The 21,021-nt window shown below is 33.5% G+C and overlaps 1 protein-coding gene across 1 annotated transcript; it reads left to right on the forward strand.

The window, feature by feature from the left end:
* Nucleotides 1–727: 727 nt before the first annotated feature.
* LOC148604513 (uncharacterized) lies at nucleotides 728–18,319 on the forward strand. The gene is made up of 6 exons (XM_088550993.1): nucleotides 728–863; nucleotides 10,275–10,345; nucleotides 10,507–10,618; nucleotides 12,779–12,831; nucleotides 13,395–13,451; nucleotides 17,935–18,319. Exons 1-6 carry the CDS (start codon nucleotides 772–774, stop codon nucleotides 18,201–18,203), a joined length of 654 nt encoding a protein of 217 aa, XP_088407119.1. The 5' UTR covers nucleotides 728–771; the 3' UTR covers nucleotides 18,204–18,319.
* The last annotated feature ends 2,702 nt before the right edge of the window (nucleotides 18,320–21,021 follow it).

The raw sequence follows: 21,021 nt of genomic DNA on the forward strand, positions 1-21,021 counted from the left end.
GATTCAACAGAAAAGTACATGTTTTTTTATTTCATAATGGCAATATCCGTCCATGACAAATTTGCGTCCTTTTGCGCCACAATCTATTTGTACCAGTGTTGAGTTTGCGCCACTTACATTTCACAAACGTGGACTCATTTGTGGACTAAATCTAGTACTCGATTGAATTAAAAAGTATAGAATGAACTCATCTTGCGGGCATGAAATGAAATATAGGAAACGTTTGAGCATCCAAGAAATATAATGCTGCTCTTTGTCCATTTTGAAGAATTCATAGGATATAATGTTTATGGTCGTCTAGATATAACTTAAATTGATTTCCTTTTACTGGTTATTCTTACTTACTTACTAATACTTACTGGTGCCGTGAAAACAATTTAAAAAATGAAACGACAGACTTCACCATTTTAAATGTATCGTCTTGCATGCTGTGAATAACGACCCGTTTGATGATTCTAGATATATGCCCGCCTGTATTTGGAAGCATTTCGGATAGTCCAATGATCGTCATTTATTGATTTTACGCGTTGTGTTATACCAAAGTAGTTGTAGTTGGAATTTGAATAAAATTAAAAATCACTTTTTCAAGAGTGCGGGGAAGCAGTCATTTCATGCATGGTAAGAATTCAAACCGGCAACATAACCAAAAGCCTTATTTATTGAACAATAGATAAACATACAATGTACTATTTCCGCACACAATTTGAGTGTGCAATTAATTTGCTTAGCCAAGTACAAGGAAAAATTTCCTTATCAAATTAAAATTTCAAAATGGTTGTTCGTTCAATGCGATTGTACATATTTCTTTTCGTTGTTTGTTGTTCCCGAACAGACGAACAATCCCGTGTTTGCTCAAGAAGAAGGTAATCTTGTTTTACTGGTATTATAATTTCTCTGTATATAGTTTATGTTGTATTTGAATCGTTTGGCCAATTTCAATTTGTATATTTAACCAAGGAAACAATCAATGGATGTTTGGCCCTTTACAAGAAAATACAACCAGGATCGTGCACTTAGTGTACCGGAATGCAAAGCGCCTCCTGGAATTTTAGAAATATCTACTTAGTTGTTCACTAAGAATCGTTGTAAATGTGTACTTGAACTTGCATGTTGCAAATGTGGGAAATATATGAATACAAGAGTTGACAAGGAACATGCAATTGCGATATGGCAATACGATAAATTTTAGTTTTACTCTTGCTAACGCTGGGTTTAATAGTCACACAACTTGATATAATATCCATAATACAAGTATAAGCTTTCCAAAAAAGCTTGCGTACCGTTGTCATTTAGTTTTTGAGTTTGTTTTCCAGGATTATTTTTTGAAACCGATTGGTTTGTTTGTTTGTTTGGGGTTTAACGTCCGAGCAGCATTATTTCAGCTATATTCAGACAATGAACATGAAATGGATGATAAAATGAAATGAAATGAAGAAAAAAAGAGGGGTCACAAGGATAATAGGGTCGACAAATTTTGATGGCCACTGGAAAAAGGGGGGATGGGTAAGGTTGGGCAATTTAGCCTCCTGTGGCGGAGCGCAAAGGTTCCTACTCCTATCGAATACCACAGCAGGGTTTTTTAACGTGCGAGGAACGTGGCATCTTTCCCAACACGGTGCACCACTATGGTTTGCGGTCAGGTTTTCCGTATTATAGCCTGACAACCCCAGCATGCAACACGCCAGGGGTACCCCATTCCACCACCTGGGGTATACATCCCAGTTGCTCTGTGGGCAGAGCGCCTAGCCCCCGGCTAGGTTTCTGAGCACTATTTAGTTGCCTTATACGACAAGATTAGCGCTGCTGCAGGCTTATTCTTTTAACACCCGGACCTGCACGGCCGATTGGATGTAGATGTTTTCTCGGTCATTTAATTTAAAAAATGTTTAACTACTGAATGATTTGAAGTTATTCACAATCTCAGATAGTTCATGTAACCCAGTTCGTATTTTTAGACATTTGGCTTTCACAATTCACGGACGTATCATTTTTCAATTGGTATGGGGTAGGGCCGGGCAGGTCAAAATGTAGGGGGTCATTTTTTTTATCTGTGATGCGGGGATAGGTCAAAATATAGGGGATACAGTTTTTTTCTGTGATGGAAAAATGGGATAAGTGTTGTTTGACTTATTTTGTAGTATGGGGGTTGGTGGGGGGTTTCAATTATTTATCTATATTATTTAGTTTCGTTTAAATGGCAAAAGGAGGGGGTAATTATTTTTTTAATCACACGATGCAGCAACTCAAGAAAGATAAGAACTTATTTTTGATAATTCTCATTAAAAAGGCATCTCTAATGAAGAATTGTCAATCAAGCCATACAACTTTTTTTACAGTTAGAACAATGTACATATATCACTTGCCTTGTATATACTTTCATTTATTCAACTATTATCCATCTGATGCTTAAATTTGTACAGTTATAAAATCAAAGAGGTCGGAGTTATCCCCATAAGAACTGTCACCAAGAATGTCTTTTTCGGTTCTTTCTCGCTGGATATACAATCTGGTTTTTCTGTTCTATCGTCTGTGCATGTGTTAGAAATGCTAATTTCTCCCATGGTATTGTTGATTTTTGTTTTGTTTTTGTAAAATGTGATTTAAAATATTTTGCTGTCTCTTTGTCAAAGTAACGACAAGAAGTCATATTTTTGCTACATTTCTCTCTGCCCCTGCAGCAGCGCTAAGCTTGTCGTAAAAGGCGACTGCATAGTGCTCAGAACCCTAACCGGGGGTTAGGGCACTCTGCACCAGAGCAACTGGGATGTGGGCCCCAGGTGGTGGAATGTGGTACCCCTGGCGTGTTGCATGCTGGGGTTGTCAGGCTTAAATACGGAAAACCTGACCGCAAACCATAGTGGTGGACTGTGTTGCGAAAGATGCCACATTCCTTGCATGTCAAAGAACAATACTGTGGTATTCTCCCGGAGTAGGAACCATAAGGCTCCGCTACAAGAGGCTAAATTGCCCGTCCCTACCCATCTCTCCCTATTTCCAGTGGCAATCAAAATTTGTGGACCCCATTGTCCTTGTGTCCCATCCCTATTTCATTTCATCATCATTTCATGTTCATTTTATCATCAATTTCATGTTCATCGGCTGAATATAGCTGAAATATTGCTGCTCGGACGTTAAACCCCAACAAACAAACAAACATGTCTTTCTTGTCTCGGTCTTATAGTCTATAATCCTTTAGTACTTAAGGTAGATCATACCTATTACACGGAGCATTCTTTTCTGTCATCTTGCGAAATCATACAGACATATACGTTTTCTATAAACTAATAGTGTTTGAAATGAAGTGAAAATTAGAATGGTAAAATTAAAAACTTTTTTTTACAATAGCTTCTTTCAAGGGGAGATAAATCGCGGGAAAATCTTTCAAAGGTAGATAATTGGAAGGAAAATGTCCATTTGAAATTTAAGTTTATTTAATATTGCAAAAAAAGTTTGTAACGCACATTTTCGTTTTGAATATGCAAGAATGTCAACTAAGTGTTCTTCATATAAAGTTATAAGAAATGTTATCTACCACCATTTAGAAGTTTGCGAAATATTGAAAATTCCCTTAAAAAGCCATATAATATATATATAGTGAGAAGGCTCAAGTATCTCAAAATTAGGTTCAGTGATCTATGTTTTTTAAGATTAAAATTCTAAAGTATGTTCATTTAATGCCATCTTTAAGAAAAAACTAGGCAAATTTATCTACTAAAAATATGTATGATCTACCTTAAGTCACTTAGTTTTATTTTGAATATATGTAAATTATCCCCTAGAGAATATTGTTATCCGTTTCTGTAGAAATGAATAATCTTGGTGAGTGCTCTGATCAAGACAGAGGTAAGTTATATAAATGGCTCTACAATTTTGGAAAATCAGGGACCTTATAATTTTTGGTATCAGGTGGATCGAGTTTTTATGCAAAAGTACATTGGAGATAAAAAATATCACGGGGATAAAAAAATCAGAAACTTTTTTAGAAATGACCACCCCCCTAACCAAATCCAGGTAAAAAATATGTTTCTTAAGTTGGTGTCTTACTACCAGTCTCCTGTTGATAACAGAAGTTATACATTCATATCTGTTAATTGATACAATGTAGTACATACTGTTAAAAAGTGTTAGGGCAGTTTGAGTTGTTAAGTACTGTACCTCAGTTGTGACAATGAACTTTTTCTTGTGTATGAATGAATGGCTACCGCTTTTTCTATGTTAGAATGCCTCTAATTTTGTTTCGCAAAATGAATGACTTTAGGGATGTCTTGATGCAATGGTAATTAAATGAATTGAAATAAGTTACTAGCATGAAAACTGAAGACGCACAAACGGACGGACAGCACGATCACCATAAACATCCTGGTTTTCAAGCAAGGGAGTATAATATATACAGATTAACAATAAAATCTACCACACACAGAATAAGACATCAAAAATACATGTTTTTTACATTTAATACAAATGTCCAATAAATATTTCTTTTGAATGAAGCGTTATGTGATGCAAACAACTATACTTACAAAAACTTTTTCTTAGGTCAAAAGGCCGATCAATAAAATATATATTATTTTAAATTATGACTACATTTAACTGTTCTAAAATTCAAACATTTAGCAGTATCAAAAACTTTCTTACAGCATGACTGTTTTAATTTATCGCATAACCCTTGTTTTACCATATGAGACAATACTAAATCATGTGGTACATTCTATGTAAATTTCAGAAAGACTACTAGAATTCTAGAACTAATTTCCCCGAAAACACCATGACCTTCATTTACAGGTACATTGTATGACTTTGCCCAGGGACTGTGTGAACGCTTCGATGCTTTACACTGTCCATGAGAGACCACAAATGATAGCAAAGGGCGTTAAGAAACCCCTCAGTCCATTATGTATTAAAAATACCACATATGAGTGCAAACCAATTATCACAGATTTATAATGCACGAAATTAAGGGTGTAACGGACACACAGAAAGTGTAATCTTTTTCAACTTTATTGTTATAGTGTTATTTAACAAGGACAGTTAGACAACATTTTATTTCACAAAATTGTACAAAGGTATTTATTAATATATATTTATATATTTACTTCGAGTACATTGATGGGATGATTTACGCGGAAGGTTTGATCAGAGTCAAAAGGGTATCACCAAAGTAGAAAGGACAGATCACTTGAATGTTCATGGACAAAGACTTGCTTCCACTGTCAAATATGCAACTCGACTAGTTACATACTAGATTGTCTGCACATTTGATGGTTGTAGTAAGCTCCTGTGTTAATATTTTTTTTATTACTGACATTGCAAAGTGTGTCTCAGATGACAGGCCCTCATTTTATCTTGGCGTCATCTTTTCCACTTCTTGCACTTACTGTAGTTTTGCTGAAGCATTTGAGATGTTTGGGTAAAATGTAGATATTCTGTCAATATACAGATTTTATCATAAAATGGCGATCAACTGATAATTTTTCGCTGTCGTTTTATTTAAAATGAGAAGCTTGTCTGAGAATGTGACACGCTGATGAAATATTTTCATCTTTGATTCGGTTGAAAATATCTCATTTATGAGCAAAATCTCATTAGTTTGGGCACTCATCAAATGAAGCATAGGCAGGAACGACACGAACTTAGTTAGACAATAGTAGTTGTAATTTTGCAAACAATTGAAAGTCTATGAAACTAATTGAATTTTTCAGAGGTGGCAAAATTATTCTTTTTAGCTACATAGAGTGTTCTTTATTTGCAATCCCTGCCACTAGGCCAATTTGACTACATATAATAGCTTTCGTTAACCAGGAAATAATTGATAATTGATTTTGTGATAATCGATATTGTTTACTTCCTTAATATCCCTACGAACTGGCAGGTCTTGAAAAGTTTCCCTTTGACGTATACATCTTCCGCATTGGATATTATAACACCTTAAATTTCTCACAAACTGACGACAAGTAGAGTTTGTATGTGGTTCAATGAGTTTTTTTTATTGCTATGTTCTTTAATTGTCATTGTGAAAAAAAAAACAACAAAACAAACATAAAACAAAACATATACACATGATTTGTTTTTGAGCGAAAAGATCTTTATTTATTTATATTTGATTTCAATGCTGCTGATGAGAGGTTACAGTCCCTGTATGGTATAAACATCCCGCTTGCCCCGTGCCCCATTCCCCATCCCCCATTGCTCATTCCCCATTGCCCCATACCCTATTCCCTATAGCCCCATTCCCCATTGCTCCATCCTCATTGCATCGACTTATTTCCCGTTGTCCAATGCCTTTTCCCATTCCGAAAGGAAAAAAAAGAGTAAATGTTTTATCAAATACATATAATGCATTAGGATGTAGAAATTTTTGTGCAATCAATATTGATTTTAGAATCTCGACGGCGAACTCGGGAATTATCGAAATCTCGCGATATTTGCATTGTTTACATGTATTATCGCCACTCCGAGCTGCATGAGAAATAATCATGCAAAATATTCTTAAAACTATAGATACATGTATAAATTGTGAATGAATTTGATTTCTAAAATTATTTTTAAAAATGTGAAAATTGTCCAGATAAGATTTTTGTTGATTGTTGTTCTATATATATTTCAAACTACATTCTTGAAAATGAGATATTTGTGCATATTACAATGTAAATGAGTGCGAACACATAAAATTACCCTAATGGTCCTATATAATTGTTTTAAAATTTTAAAATTGATACATTTTTTTCAATCAAATTTCTCAAAAATAATATATTTCTTCAGATTGTAAGGGTGCGAACAATTTTAATTTCAATAATGGTCCCAAATTATTGTTACAAATATTAAAACTGGCAATATTTTTATCCAGTTGGTGGTTGCGACACTCATATTTCAGTCAAAAATCTGCAAAATGACATATTTTTGCTAAGTGAATTTGTGCGAACTTTTTTTAATATACCTGTTTGTCTAAAATTATTGTAAAAATGTTCAAATTGTCTATATCATTATTATGTTGATGGCTTTGATACATATATTTCAGACCAAATTCTTGAAAATGAGATATTATTTGCAAATTGAATGATTGCATATACTTGAAATGTCCTTAATGGTCTTATAGTATTGTTTAAAATGTTAAAATTGTCCAAATAAGCATCATTTGTGGCTGTGATACATTTATTTCAATCAAATTTCTCAAAAATAACATATTTCTTCAGATTGTAAAGGTGCGAACAATTTTAATTTCAATAATGGTTCCAAATTATTGTTAAAAATATTGAAACTGGTAATATTTTTATCCAGTTGGTGGTTGCGACACTCATATTGTAGCCAAAAATCTGCGACACCTGTAATAATTAAAAATTACTCTAAAACAAGCTTGTTTAAACATCATTTTAATTGCTGTCCTGGCATTATGATAGGAACGTTGCTTGCGGAAAAAGGCAGGACAATTTGTTTGATTAACCAATCAAATTTTTTTCTTTGCCCCATTCCCATTACCCTACTCATTTACCCCATTTCAATTGCCACATTCCACATTGCCCCATTCCCTATTGCCCCATCCTCCATTTCCCATTGCCCCATTCCCAATGCCCCACTGCCCCATACCCTATAAAATGGGAAGTTTATCCCATACAGGTACTGTACTCCTTGAAACACGTGTACAGAATATTTGCAATTTTATATGATTAGTACTTTCGAATTTTATAACCACTGGATCGATGCCACTGCTGGTGGACCCAAGGTCCCGAGGCTATTCACCAACCCAGTAGTCAGATTTGTCTGACCACAAATCATTTATATATACTTTATTTGCAGTAATACATATTTCAAATTCATGAAACACCATGACTTAATCTCTTGGATAGCACAAGGTAGAAGTTCTCGAATTTGCTTTCTATTTCTATACTTTTGGATTTTAGAACTTCTTGGTAATAATTTTTTAGATTAAAATCGTCATTTGTATTCAATGGGAGATTACACCTTGAAATACGTGTAGAGCATATCGAAATTCGCAACATTATGAGACTGGTACTTTTGTATTTTACATTTATTTTATCATTGTTTTTTGGTTTTAAATAATAAGGTCATTTACTTTTTAAGCACTTTTTAAGTATTCTGCGATGGATAAAATTGGACCATTCTGAACTCACAAAACAAATAAAAGTCAAATTTGTTCCTAAATAAATTTCCTTTGTCATTTATTTTTCTTTCGCATTACACGGGGAAGGGGGACATAAAGTATTTAGTAACATTTAGGAAAATCCCTCAGGCAAAACTTCACTTTTTATCTTTTTTTAATAATCCCCATAACTAGAGTTATGTTGGTATGTCTGGTCGTATATCTCCCTCAAAATACGCAGATGTTTGGAAGAAGGTCAGGAGAATTGGATACTAGTCGAACAGAAGGACACACGTACGATTACTGTTGTACTAATTTATAAGTCACAGTTTTTTTTTTTAAATTAATATTCTTGTGCTCTTTGTCATCAACGTACTAGAAGAAAAAAATTCAGGAAATGTTTACTTTTAGTTTGATTTCAAAGGATTATCATCGTTTTGTTTTCCATGGATTTTACCTTTGATGTGGAGTCTTTCTTGTTTCTCTCAACAGTATTAACTGTTTGATTTATGTTATATGCTTTTGCATTTGTTGCTTTTACTGCCAATTTCACTACTTAAAACTGTTGGGTTAAATTACAGTTTCTCTGTGAATTATTAGAACTCATTTAATCTTAATATATACATGATTGTAAATTCATGATATGTGTGTATGTTCATCAAAAATAGCCAATATAAAGCGGAGAAAGTGTGCTTTAAAAAATTATATTTTTGATGTTTTTGACAAGTGAAGAAATTGCTTTTTTAAAAACAAAAATGGCCTTTATCAACTCTTAACCAAACTATGTAAAATACAAGTCAATAGATAACACACTTTTCTGGAGGAATGTAAAATTTTTCGAATTTCCATTAGCCGTCCAAAATTTGAAACTGTTTGATGATAATGATAATAATCAACATATAAAGATGATAGGTTTGTCAAAGGGACAACAATTCCACCTGGATGAAAATATCAACCCAAGTGAGGCGCGTGTCTTGATCTCAGTACTGAAATTAATAATGGCAAGCTTATTACTAAATTTTACGATAAAATGGATAATTTTTTATTCATTATTATTAATTATCAATTTGGTTTTACTTCAACAAGGTTTTCGAAACTACAAGCTCGTAAAACATTCACAAAACACTTCAATCGACAGAAGGAACTAATTTTCAAGACAAAACCAAGAAGTCAAATACCTCGCATAAATAATAAACAATTATCTAAATGGCAGATCAATCGGCATCATGGTTATTCCATATTCAAAACCATGTATATTTTGTGATATTGCAAGCGAACATTATGCAGAATCCACTATGCTTTCAAACATAAAACATTTCTTAGTTGTGTGCTGTTATTTAGAATCTTGTTTATATCTGTTCACACTTCACTTTAAATCCATACTAGTTTTCCCTCTGAACATCGAGCCCATCCAACATTTTATTAAGTATTGATATAAGACAATATATGTGGGAGACAAAATGCGGAATGGTTTGTTCAAGGATAATGATAATGATTACTTAGAGGTTATGATACGGATTATCGGAATTAATAGTAATTCGAAGGTTAGATTTTACCATGCTTAATACAAAAAACTTACAAGAACACTGATACCGCTGACTGACGTCACTGTCTCAACCTGTAAATGATACCTACAAAGATAACACGTGTTCACGTGTGGATAACATAATAAGAAGAATTATAACAATTTACCTTTTGTGTTATTATTCATCAAAAAAATAATTCACATATCTTATATTTTCCTGTATATTTCACAAGAATCAATCTTTTCGCTCATAGTAATCATTTGGTCCCATCTGCAGTGTTATCAGGTGAATGTTGTCCTGCGAATTAAATTGATTGATTGATTGTTTAACATCCTACCACAGGTCAAACCTTTTAGTACTCTTGATCGCCATTAATGATAACTTGGGCATGTTCGGGCCAATTATTCATGGAGTCTGGTTCAACACGGTGTAACGTTGGAAATTGTGAAATTACATTAATTTTTTTGTAAGTTAGTCATTTATACTTCAAACGATGTTCCTCACTATTTTATCTTTCTTACTTTTTTGTCAGTTGGGTATTTGTACATTAATATTGTAAAATATGCATGTTTATATGTATACCAATGTTTCTACATAGGTTTAGCAGAAATAAAGTATACAAGAAAGTATATATACATAATAACTCTTTACAGGAGAAATGGTGAAAACGAAATAACGATCTATTACTGTTGTCGTCCTTTCGTAGAGACACAGGGAGTTTGTGGTAAGTTAGTGTTTTGTAACCTAGTTGTACATTGGTTCCTGTAATTGTATTAGTTTTGTTTTCTGTTTGGTAAGGGTTGTCTTTGTCGTAATATGTTTTTGTTTTAATTCATGAATTCGTTCACACAACTAAATTAGTTAGCATATGCCTATTTCTTTAAGGGTGTCCGTATGGCCAAAGATATAAACCAGAAATAGGTTTCTGCCAAAATTGCTCTTATGGACACTATGGTAAAGACTGTCAGTCACCCTGTAACTGTCAGCGTAATGAAAGGTAAATATATACTTGTTTTATATGATCTTAAATTCTTTCAATTTAAAATACCTTTATATACTCTTTTCTCTTGCCATTACTATTTTGTTTCACTAGTATTTTTGCAACCATACTGAAACATAAAATAAATGCCATAACTTCATCACCCCCACCCTCCAAAAGAGAAGGAAAACACAGAGGACTCCATAACAGCTTATGACTTAATAAGGCAATGCTACTTGTACAACACATTTACACTGAAAATAAGATGGAAAAATATTTTGAATTGCAAATTTCAATTATTTTTTCATTAAAGTTACAAACCTATTTTCACTCAGACAAAGATACAATAGCATTCAAAATTTGGTTAAAAATAAGAAAATGGTAATAAAAGTCTTATTCTTAGGCAGATTACAATGACATTATTTGGCAAAAAATGATGTGTCAATAAAATGCATACAATACAAAGAAAGTTCAATTCTCGCTATTGTAACAGAAAGAGTTTTCTATAAAATTACCTATTTAAAACTGACCAAAAGAGGTAACTCTAACTTATTCAGGGTATAGTCTATTCATCAAATAACTGACTGACAGATACAATTAAAGACAACTAACTTTTTTGTTCGATACCAGGTGCTGTAAAATTCATTTTGATATTTATTTCCAATATATTACAAGAATGCTATCATTATAACAGAGAGACTTTAAACACAGAAATTAACTTAAAAACCCTAGAGTTACCAAGGGAATGTAGCACTGCTTTACACACGCACACACACACACACACACACACATATATATATATATATATATATCGACGTCTCAGAATGTGACGACTCTATTCGCTACACTGCTCCATTAGACCAAATTACTACAGGGAAGTTAACGTAAACCTACAGAAGGGTCTGAAAAATTCCCAACGGTTTTAGAACTGTCGAATTTGCGATTCAAATTTTTGGTCGTTCCCTTTGCGGAACACCGCCTGCACAAAGTCCAGCGCCCTAGACCACTCGGCAAGCTACGACCAAAAAATTATTACATTGTTGGGAATTTTTCAGACCCTATCATAAGTTTACATTATCTTCCCTGAATCAATTTGATCCAATTGAGCAGTGTAGTGAATAAAGTCATCACATTCTGAGACGCTTGTATGAAAAAAAAAAAAAAACAATATGACAGTAATGTCAGGAGTGCAGTAGTAAAATAACAAATCATTCTGCAAAAAGTTAGACAAATTACTGAGCAAAACATTTGAATTTCATTTATCAAATTCTTTTTTCAAACCTTTGATATCTGCTATACCATTCTTCTTTAACTACTGATTAATTAAAAAAATTGTTCAATCTAAATCAAATCACAATAAAAATGAACACAACAAAGTGTTAGCCACAGGCCACAGATATTCCAAGTCACTTTTATCTATACTCGAAGTCACATACACCACATTTTCGATTTGAAGCTCTATTTTTTAAACTGTCGGGACTTACGGCTAGAGTTGTCTCTCTTTTATTTAATCTGAAGATAGTTCGCATATATGCATGACGTAATAGTTCCAACGAGTCGTTCATTGGCTGAAATCGTGCGTAACAAATCCTTACGGGAAAATCCTATACTAATATCCACCATGTTGGTTTCTACGGGATGATTTGTTTACAAACGAAGTTCGTAAGTTCCCGTCAAACTCCGGTGACAATCGTCTGCTTGATCAACTTCTCGGTGTTGTACGATGTTTGCGTAGAATAAATCCGAGATATCCGAATTAGCGCCGAAATGCATTCTGGGTTCTTAGGTTTTTGGACAAACCATTTAAACGTAAACAACATCTCCTAGCAACCCGATCACTGTAAACATGGCCGACTTTTGATAATGTAAATATTGGGACCGAGAATTAAAATCTCACCGGAATTTAATGATTCAATGTTTAGGGAGAAGCCGTTCGGCTAAACGAATGAGCAAGTCATTTAAGACAATTTAAACGACGGTAAGTGTCAATAAAGTCGTAGACAATATTTTTATTAAATTTTAACAGTATCTTATTTATGTGACGCCGAGTATAATGTTATCTTCTCTATCAGAAAATCCGTAAGGTTTCTTGAAGTAGCTTATTAGTCGTTGGTCAGTTTTGTTTTTTCAATATCATTATAATCGACAGAATTTATATGTTCTAAGTTTTTTTTTCAGGTGTGATTTTAAGGATGGCTGCGTGGACATAAGTACAACCACAAGGGGTCCAGGTACTATTACTTTTAATGTGTATTTCTTTTGTTTCCTAGAAAAGATAAAATTTTCCTTACAATTTAGCTTAAATCACTATAACTTTAATAAGTGTATAATTTTTATACTTACGTGAATTTGTTGTATTTTTTCAGTTACCGATTCTTCTACTTACAATTAAACTTAATTTCTTTTGCGACATTTTTCATTTTACATATGCGTTTAAATATTACGGCTCCAAAAATATAGAATCTAAAGACAAGAATGAAACAGTTTTTCGGTTTCAACGAATTGTTACTCGTTATAAAAAAAATCTTTACATTCGGTGTATTATAAACTATCATGCCTCTATATGATTCACAAAACATGTGTCTAATTAAACTGGTCATATTGTGATCGTTCCTTTGAGAGAAGTGTTTGGACAAAATCAGTAGCTGTCAAGGTATAAATACATACAATTGTATTAACATTTGTATCAAAGTGGAATTGATACGATTGTACAAAAAAATACGTGTACAATAAATATGTTTAAAACAAGGGTTTTAGCTAATCCACATCTGACCAGTGCTTTCACTTACTTTAGTCGCACGTGATAAAGTGACAGGCCTACAAAACGAAGAACAAAGAAAAAACACGGAAGGTAAGATGAATATTCAAGCAATTCCAGATTTTACTGTATTCCTTTTATTTATGGTAAAGTGGTAATAAAATCCGTAAACAGACTCTCACGATTCTGTGACAGAATGGATATGAATTAAGCCTCTGGTAGCTAAGGGTAAAATTATGAAGTCATTTTACAACTAAGAAAGTCAATCTGGAATGTCCCCTGAAAACTGACCACAGGAAGTGGGGTCCAAAACGAAATATCATATATAGAAACAGAATAATCAAGAATCTTGCAGAAATCTAAAGAATGTAATCCAGGGACAAAGACATGACACGGAAAACAGACATCTATGACAAAGAACATAAAATAACCAAAAATACTACATACAAAATAACAAAAGTAAATGAGGCCATGTACGAGCACCGGAAGGTTAAGCGTTCTCTGTTTTCCTAAAGAGTTCTTTAAAACATATCAAATCTGGTAAGGGAAACTATGAAAAGTTGAACAAATCGGTTATCAAGGTGCAGATAGATACACCGTAGCAATTCACGATCGCGACTTCATGATGACGACCATAGCTCTTCTGTAGTGATGACTTCAATCTTGAAGCAACATAACCCTGTTTCAGAAGCTCAATTTTAAGAAGTCTAGTGCGGTACAAAACATCTGCGTAGTTACGGCATAACGTATGATTATATGTAATATGAAATTCCACACACAGGTGCTGAAGGGATGTTGCCAGAAATAAAAGGAAAGTTGACAATCCGGAAGGAAAAGTCATTGCTTTTGTCGTATATTTCGGTCAATAATGTTTCTTTACCATCAATCTCTGTGTGTAGGTTAAGATATTAGGCTGACTTCACAGTTTCTGAAGTTTCCTTTATCTGAAATTCTTTGGGGTGGATGCGATGTATAAAATCTAAAACTTCTACACAAGATTGGACCGGGTAGAAATATTTCTGTATGCCGGCAAGTACAACATAACGACTTTAACCATATGATTGTACTGTTAAGGACAAATTAAAATCCATTCTTAAGAACTGGTGTTGGAAAATTCTCTTTTTACTTAAGATTGTAGTTCATACAAATACAGCAAAATTAAAAAAAAGTATCAGCAGGCTCCTTAAAGATCAAACGCTGGAAACAGTTCAGGAAAAAGTACAATAGTAGAGACAGCAAACGGAATGTGTGAGTAGAATAACCATAAAAAGCCTTAAAAGAGGAGACAATTACTACCTAGAAACTAACATCAATAAGTGATACACGTTTGGACAAACAGACTTTCCATAGTGTGTTACGACTGTGGTTGTCAAAGGGTCTTAGATTTTAGTTAAAGATAACAGAGAGGAATAATGGCTTGTTTTTAAGTATTACATGTAATTTCAACTCGAAATCGACACAGACAAACCCTGGCTACTGAGTAGGGTCCAGTATACATGTATCACTATATGGACCTGTCAGCAAGAAAATCACATGCGGGGTATTTTCACCGGACCATATATTTTGCACCGTTCCATGAGGAAGTAGACCGAAAACGTGCATAAGAGTAACCAAATACTACCAAGTTAAAAAAATCCTTAACCTTTTAGAATGCCAAATATGCAAAGACATCGCCACCTTCGATCCAAGTCTGATTATTAATGTATATGGAGTCCAAAAAATAAAGTTGAAATTGAATTCATTGAAGATGAGGCGAAGAAGCAAGAGATATACATCCTCTTGTAGGCAAAGGAAAAAAATACTATAGTAACAAAAACCTGTGTCGGAATTCATGAAACGCCTTGTGATGTACAAAGAAAGCAGTCTGAGCCGACCACAAGGCAGAGTAAACTGGGGTGTCCGAAGAATAATCTTACCTTTAAAAACAATTGCAATCAATGAGAGACTCCTTTGAGGTTAATGCTTACTGCGAATGGTTCACAGAGAAAATCAAGTGTTAATCGGGGCTACGTTTTGGATTGGGTACCTATTCTGTTGGACGAAATGTGTAAAATTATCCCAAATTAAAATTTGGGGCACGACAGGATATTTAAACCCAGTAAATAATGCAACTGGGTTGTTCAGCTCGACAAGCAATACACAGCAGCTAATCGGAAGCACATACCATCTAGATCATTTTGTCAATAGCAAGGAATTGACGAAGACGTTAGTACTATATATTAAGCAAGAAGTATTGGAAAATATAACCAAGATCTTATATCTCAATTTTATAAGTCATTGAATGTAAACTCTTCTATAGTGAAGGATAGTTGTAACCTAACCACCGAGTATAGGAGAGCGAAACACATCACGATAGGAACCTAAAATACAAGGCGTACAATTTCATACTTATGTTTGCCACAGGTTATTCCTGAACACTTAACCTCTATTAAATGTAGTAAAGCTCTGAAATCAACGGGGTTGAACGTATTAAGTGCATTCTAAGCAACGAAGAGAGAGAAGTTAAACTCGCTCAGCACGACGATTCAGTTTGAGTACTACTGACGAGTTCAACCCCTCTATAGGAAACTAATGTTTGTGGACAATTCAAATGCCAGAAGCGCGAACCTCTAGACTGTGTTGAGTAAAATATTTGCTGCGGCTTTTCAATAGACTATTTTGTACTAACGTTGGGGTAGTCGATGAGCATGCGTAGAGAATGCTCAATATACACTTCCGCAAGGAAAATTCTTTTGTTCTACCCAAGCTCTACCTCGCGGAAGTGTATATAAAGCTTGCTCACCAACTTACCACAAAAGGGTCTATTGTGATCAGTTTTTTTTTGTTTCAAAACTGAATTGTAGAATGGAAGGGATATGGTCCAGTTGTATAATATTAGTGCTTAATAAAATAACATAAATATGAGATTTATTTCACAAGAATTATTTATAATGGATTTGGATTTAAAAAGGTAAACGAACATCTTTTTTAAGCACAAATATACGCACACATATACGTTGGCGGTATAATTTCATATCAGGCGTTAGTGATACCACTATTCAAATCATCGTATATCTCTGTTAATAATTATTAAACACATAATATCAATTTACAATCATTATTTTATCGAAAAAAATCTTTCGACAAAATTCGTCTGAAGTTCGTCCTAATGCACGATTTTGTACTGTAAACCATCTGTTATAGGTTCTCTACCTGGTAAATAAAATAATCAACGAACTACCATCATTTTGAAAAAAAAAGACGAAAATACACAGCGTGTAAGTTTTAGCACTAACTGCCATTTGTGCACAATTCGGGTGATATTGTAGTGTTGTTGGCTACCACAATCAACGATATGACAAGGCCATACTGAGAACGATTTTGTGTTTAGTTTCTCCACGCCAGCAATTCTGATCAGGAAACAAATGTTTTGGTACAAATCTGTCCAGAATAAGAGGTAGACCGATTGCTATTTTCGAATGCGGATATTTGTGTAAATAGCAGTCTCTAAAACCTCTTTTACACGTTGTCGGCAAATCACGTGTACATCGATGTGGCCTTTGTATTTAACAGCAAAATTAATTACCAGTTATTACCAACTATGGTCTATTCGACCTTTAGCGATGACAATGCGCATACTTATCCCTTAATACAGGACGCTACCCAGCCGTAGATCCCACCACCGGTTTAAACGAATCAAGCATCGTAAGAGTGCACTAGAGTAACACCGACCAAAGGAATGAACTACTACAATGTGGAAAACAAGCATTTATGACTCCACTGAACGAACACAATAGTTACATAATGCATTACACTAGCAATAGATAAAGATAAATCAATCAGAAAAATTATTGTTGAAGTATCATGAAAATATAACAATTAAAAACAAAAAAATAAAAACAAAACAAAATAAACCAAAAATATATTAAAGAGAACCACAGAGAATGTAAACATTCAATGAACATTTGAATAAGGAAAGTTATGGCGAAGGAAAATTTTTACCTTAGAGAATGCATTGCCCGTTCTTAAAACTGTGGTCCTAAATCATTTGAAAAAACAAACGCAACAAAAGGGTAGATATGAAAAGGGAACCAATCGCATCATTCGCTTTTCTACATTAGTGAATGCAATTATATGAAAAGAGATATAATATAAACCTGAACTACCCCAAACTAGAAAAATATGCAAGGAGAACAATATTTGTCCAACGTTTAATTTATTTGTTCGTTGTTTGATTGCATTGCTCTCATTATCTCTCTCTCTCTCTCTCTCTGTGATTCAAATAAAGGATCATAAAACACAAATGTGTGTCGTACGCGAGAAACAAAATCTGTGTTGATATCAGTTGCAGGAAATACAATTACATATTAATCATGACTTTTACCAGTTATGCTTTTATTAGATAAAACGATGCTATAAATTCAGATGTACTGGTATTCATATCAATTTTACATTTTTCATTTAAAAATTATGAAAGGCAATTTTTTTTAAACAGTATATGACTTGATCTTACTTTATACATATTTTAACTCGCAAGACCAACCATTAATTTATTTGTATTAGAAATGAAATGTATTAATTCAGACATGTCTTACAGATACTCGAGAAATCATCATTTACATGTCTTGCATTGCTGCCATCGGATTAACCATAGCGTTTGGTATCGCTCTGTTCAAGAATAGGGAGTGGATGGCTAGCAAAGCAAACTCATTAAGGGGTCGGTACCCTAAATTACGTAGACTGGAAAGAAATGTTATGTTCGAGAAAATTCATTTTGATGTCAGGAAGAGCGAGAACGTCTATGAAGACATCAACGAAAAATACATGATATGTGACTTTGACGACCACAAATTTGGAAAATTTTGAGAATGTTTGTGTATCAATTCAACTACGCTGTATAGACAATTTAGTACATTTAAAGGACTTTAGTATTTCTATTCCACTGAATTGTTTTCGTTTTAATAAATCAGGTTTATATTCTTTATCAATGTATGTAAAAATGACAATAAAGGCCATAGCAGTTGTAATCAAAGAAACAAGGAAATTTAACTTTATCATCAAAGTACATGTGCATGCCTTCTTCTCTTTCAAATTGTTATTTTTTATGTTTAACTATCATATTTTTAAAAGTATAATGTTTCTAGCAAATGAATTCGTTTCTAATCAAATTGTCATTTATAAACGAAAACCATAATTTCATACGTTTACCTTTTAAAGGTCCCAAGTACCGTGAATCACGCTCCATAAATTGGAATTATAACTTTAAAGTTCTTATGGATTCCGTTGAGGAATGCGTAAAAAAATGGATAAAACGAAAATATGAAGACATTGTTTCTCTGCCAGAGTGGTTAAAGGCCGTGAGGTCTTTAATTTTGAAAAGAAATGAAAGTTTAAGTAGTTGATCACCGCTATAACTTTAGTTCCCTTGATTACTTAAGCAAATATTTTTTTAGACGGGGTTACTTGCTTTCTTGCTATTACAAGAAGTCAACGGCATAGGACGGAGCATACCGAATTGTGTAGTGAGGAGAAAACAGTAATATCAAAGCAAGCTTAACATCTTTATCGTATTGAAAAGCTGATAATCTGCTTGGTCCTTAATAGCTTGTTTGCATAAAATCATTTAAAATGCTGAAGAGATAAGGTTTTTTTAAATAACTCGCCTGGAATTGAGGTTCCACAAGTCAAAGTAGCTCATTTTTTTCACTAGATTTCTTTAAAGTTAGGAAGACATCACTACAAATAGAACAAGAACCTATCCAAGAACAATCAATCAATGAACAAAATGATAAAGTAAATTAAACCTGTCTAATCATAATTCCAAAGCAACATTTGCAACGAAAAAGTTTTTATTTGAAAGGCGGACTAAAACATTGAATAGAATACTGGTGCATTACAAATGCAATATTCGATTGGAAAACAAGTTATTCTTTCTCTGTCCTTTGATGAACAATTTTCATGTTTACACTTAGTGTCGACAAAGGACACAATACTGAAGCATCATAGCAGAAGAATGGTTCAATTACATAAAACTTGAAATCAGGAAACAAATACGATCCACATATATAATTTAAGCAATAGAATAAAAATGCCCCTACATATTAAAACAGAAAACCGAAAAAAAAAAAGTTACAGCGTGAACTCCTGCATTAAACCGTGAGTATAGCCAGGTATTCCGAAAGGGTAAGCATGTTATGCCCATCATGCACCCGTCACATTGCAAATAATTACAATTCGGCAATGGCCATGTTCTGTAAATTATCATTCCGGTATAGACGTGAATTTAACTGACGCTGTCTATTTTCTTTTCTCTGATGATTGTAGTTCTTCTTGTTTTTTTTTTTTATTTTCTATTTCTTTTTGAATATAGTCAGGATTTTACAACATCCCGATACATCATTACCTGACTAGAGTGTAATGGGGTTTTGTAAACATGTATATAATCCTCACTATATTATATAAATTTGAAAGACTGCACTTATCGTACTTATTCACTCTCGCTCTCACACTTTCAATTTACAATTTGAAATAAAATAAGACGAAATACACTGTCTTGTATTTTAAAATCTAATAAACACATTTTTAGTTATCAAATATCTGAAATATTTCTAACAGGGGCCCATATCGTCTCACATTTATGCAAAACATTATTTCTCTTGGCAATAAAATGTTCAATGTGGTAGTAATGTCGAATTCTTTGCTTTAAACCAACAATGTGGGGCAGTTTTTCTTCCAATTTGCACTTGAATATGTACTTTTTTCCAATAAATAACAAAAGATTGAATTTGATATCTGCCTCAGGAACCTTCCCCCCCCCCCCCCCGCCAAAAAAAAGTGCTTTTTTCACAACAAAATCAGAATAATATTTTCTAAAAAAAATCTGAAAATAGTATAAGACATTTGAAGTGACTAAGCAGTAAAAAAACAGATTTTCCATAGTCTCTATACTCTGGTTACAAAAAGAACACAAATTTGAGTCTTTAATATGAATCTTGTACAAACAATATTTGTAGGCACAACTCGATGTAAAAACTTGCATTGGAAATTGGCAAGATGAGCATTACTACAACACTTCTTATTCAGAACAAAATAGGTCTTCCAATCTGGAATTTCAGTATATAATTCACTTCCCCATTTCAAAAATGGTCATGGGGAAGATAGCATTGTAATGTCACCGAATGACGATAAATAAATCCAATATATTTATTATTAACGGACATTTTTTTTTAAAATGAGTCCTCAAAAGTGTGTATCATCGTGTTGTCTACATTTTTAAAATATATTGTCTTAAATCAGAAGGAATACTTGATATTAAGGAAAAATATTTCACAAAGTTTTGTGTATGTACCTTGCATGTCAGTTCTGTAAAGGTGAGGAATTTTTTCCCCACTATATCAAATACATCACTAAGATATTTGACATTTGAGTCTTCCCACTTAACAAAGTAAGATATGGAGGCTTATTTCTGCCATCAAGATGTTGAGCTGTCGAGATAATTATCGAGACATGTCGACATAATTATTTCGACAAGTCGACTTAATTTTCTTGGAAAGTCGACTTAACGCCATTTTTATGTCGATTTGTCACGAAAAATATCCAAACAAGTCGACATATTTTTCTCGACAAGTCGACATCAAATATCTTAAATTCTCATCCTGAGGTCGAGATGTTGCTCGTAGCTGCC

The sequence above is a fragment of the Perna viridis genome, chromosome 10, assembly GCF_037379345.1.
Source record: "Perna viridis isolate PV_CMFRI_1.1 ecotype Kerala chromosome 10, ASM3737934v1, whole genome shotgun sequence".
NCBI classification, from domain to species: Eukaryota; Metazoa; Mollusca; class Bivalvia; order Mytilida; family Mytilidae; genus Perna; species Perna viridis.

Bases quoted from the DNA above. Each gene is read 5' to 3' on its own strand.
- LOC148604513 (XM_088550993.1), top strand. From the start codon at position 772: ATGGTTGTTCGTTCAATGCGATTGTACATATTTCTTTTCGTTGTTTGT. The intron at 864-10,274 runs GTAATCTTGTTT...AACTCTTTACAG, and splicing joins CGTGTTTGCTCAAGAAGAAG to GAGAAATGGTGAAAACGAAA. The intron at 12,832-13,394 runs GTACTATTACTT...CACTTACTTTAG, and splicing joins TACAACCACAAGGGGTCCAG to TCGCACGTGATAAAGTGACA.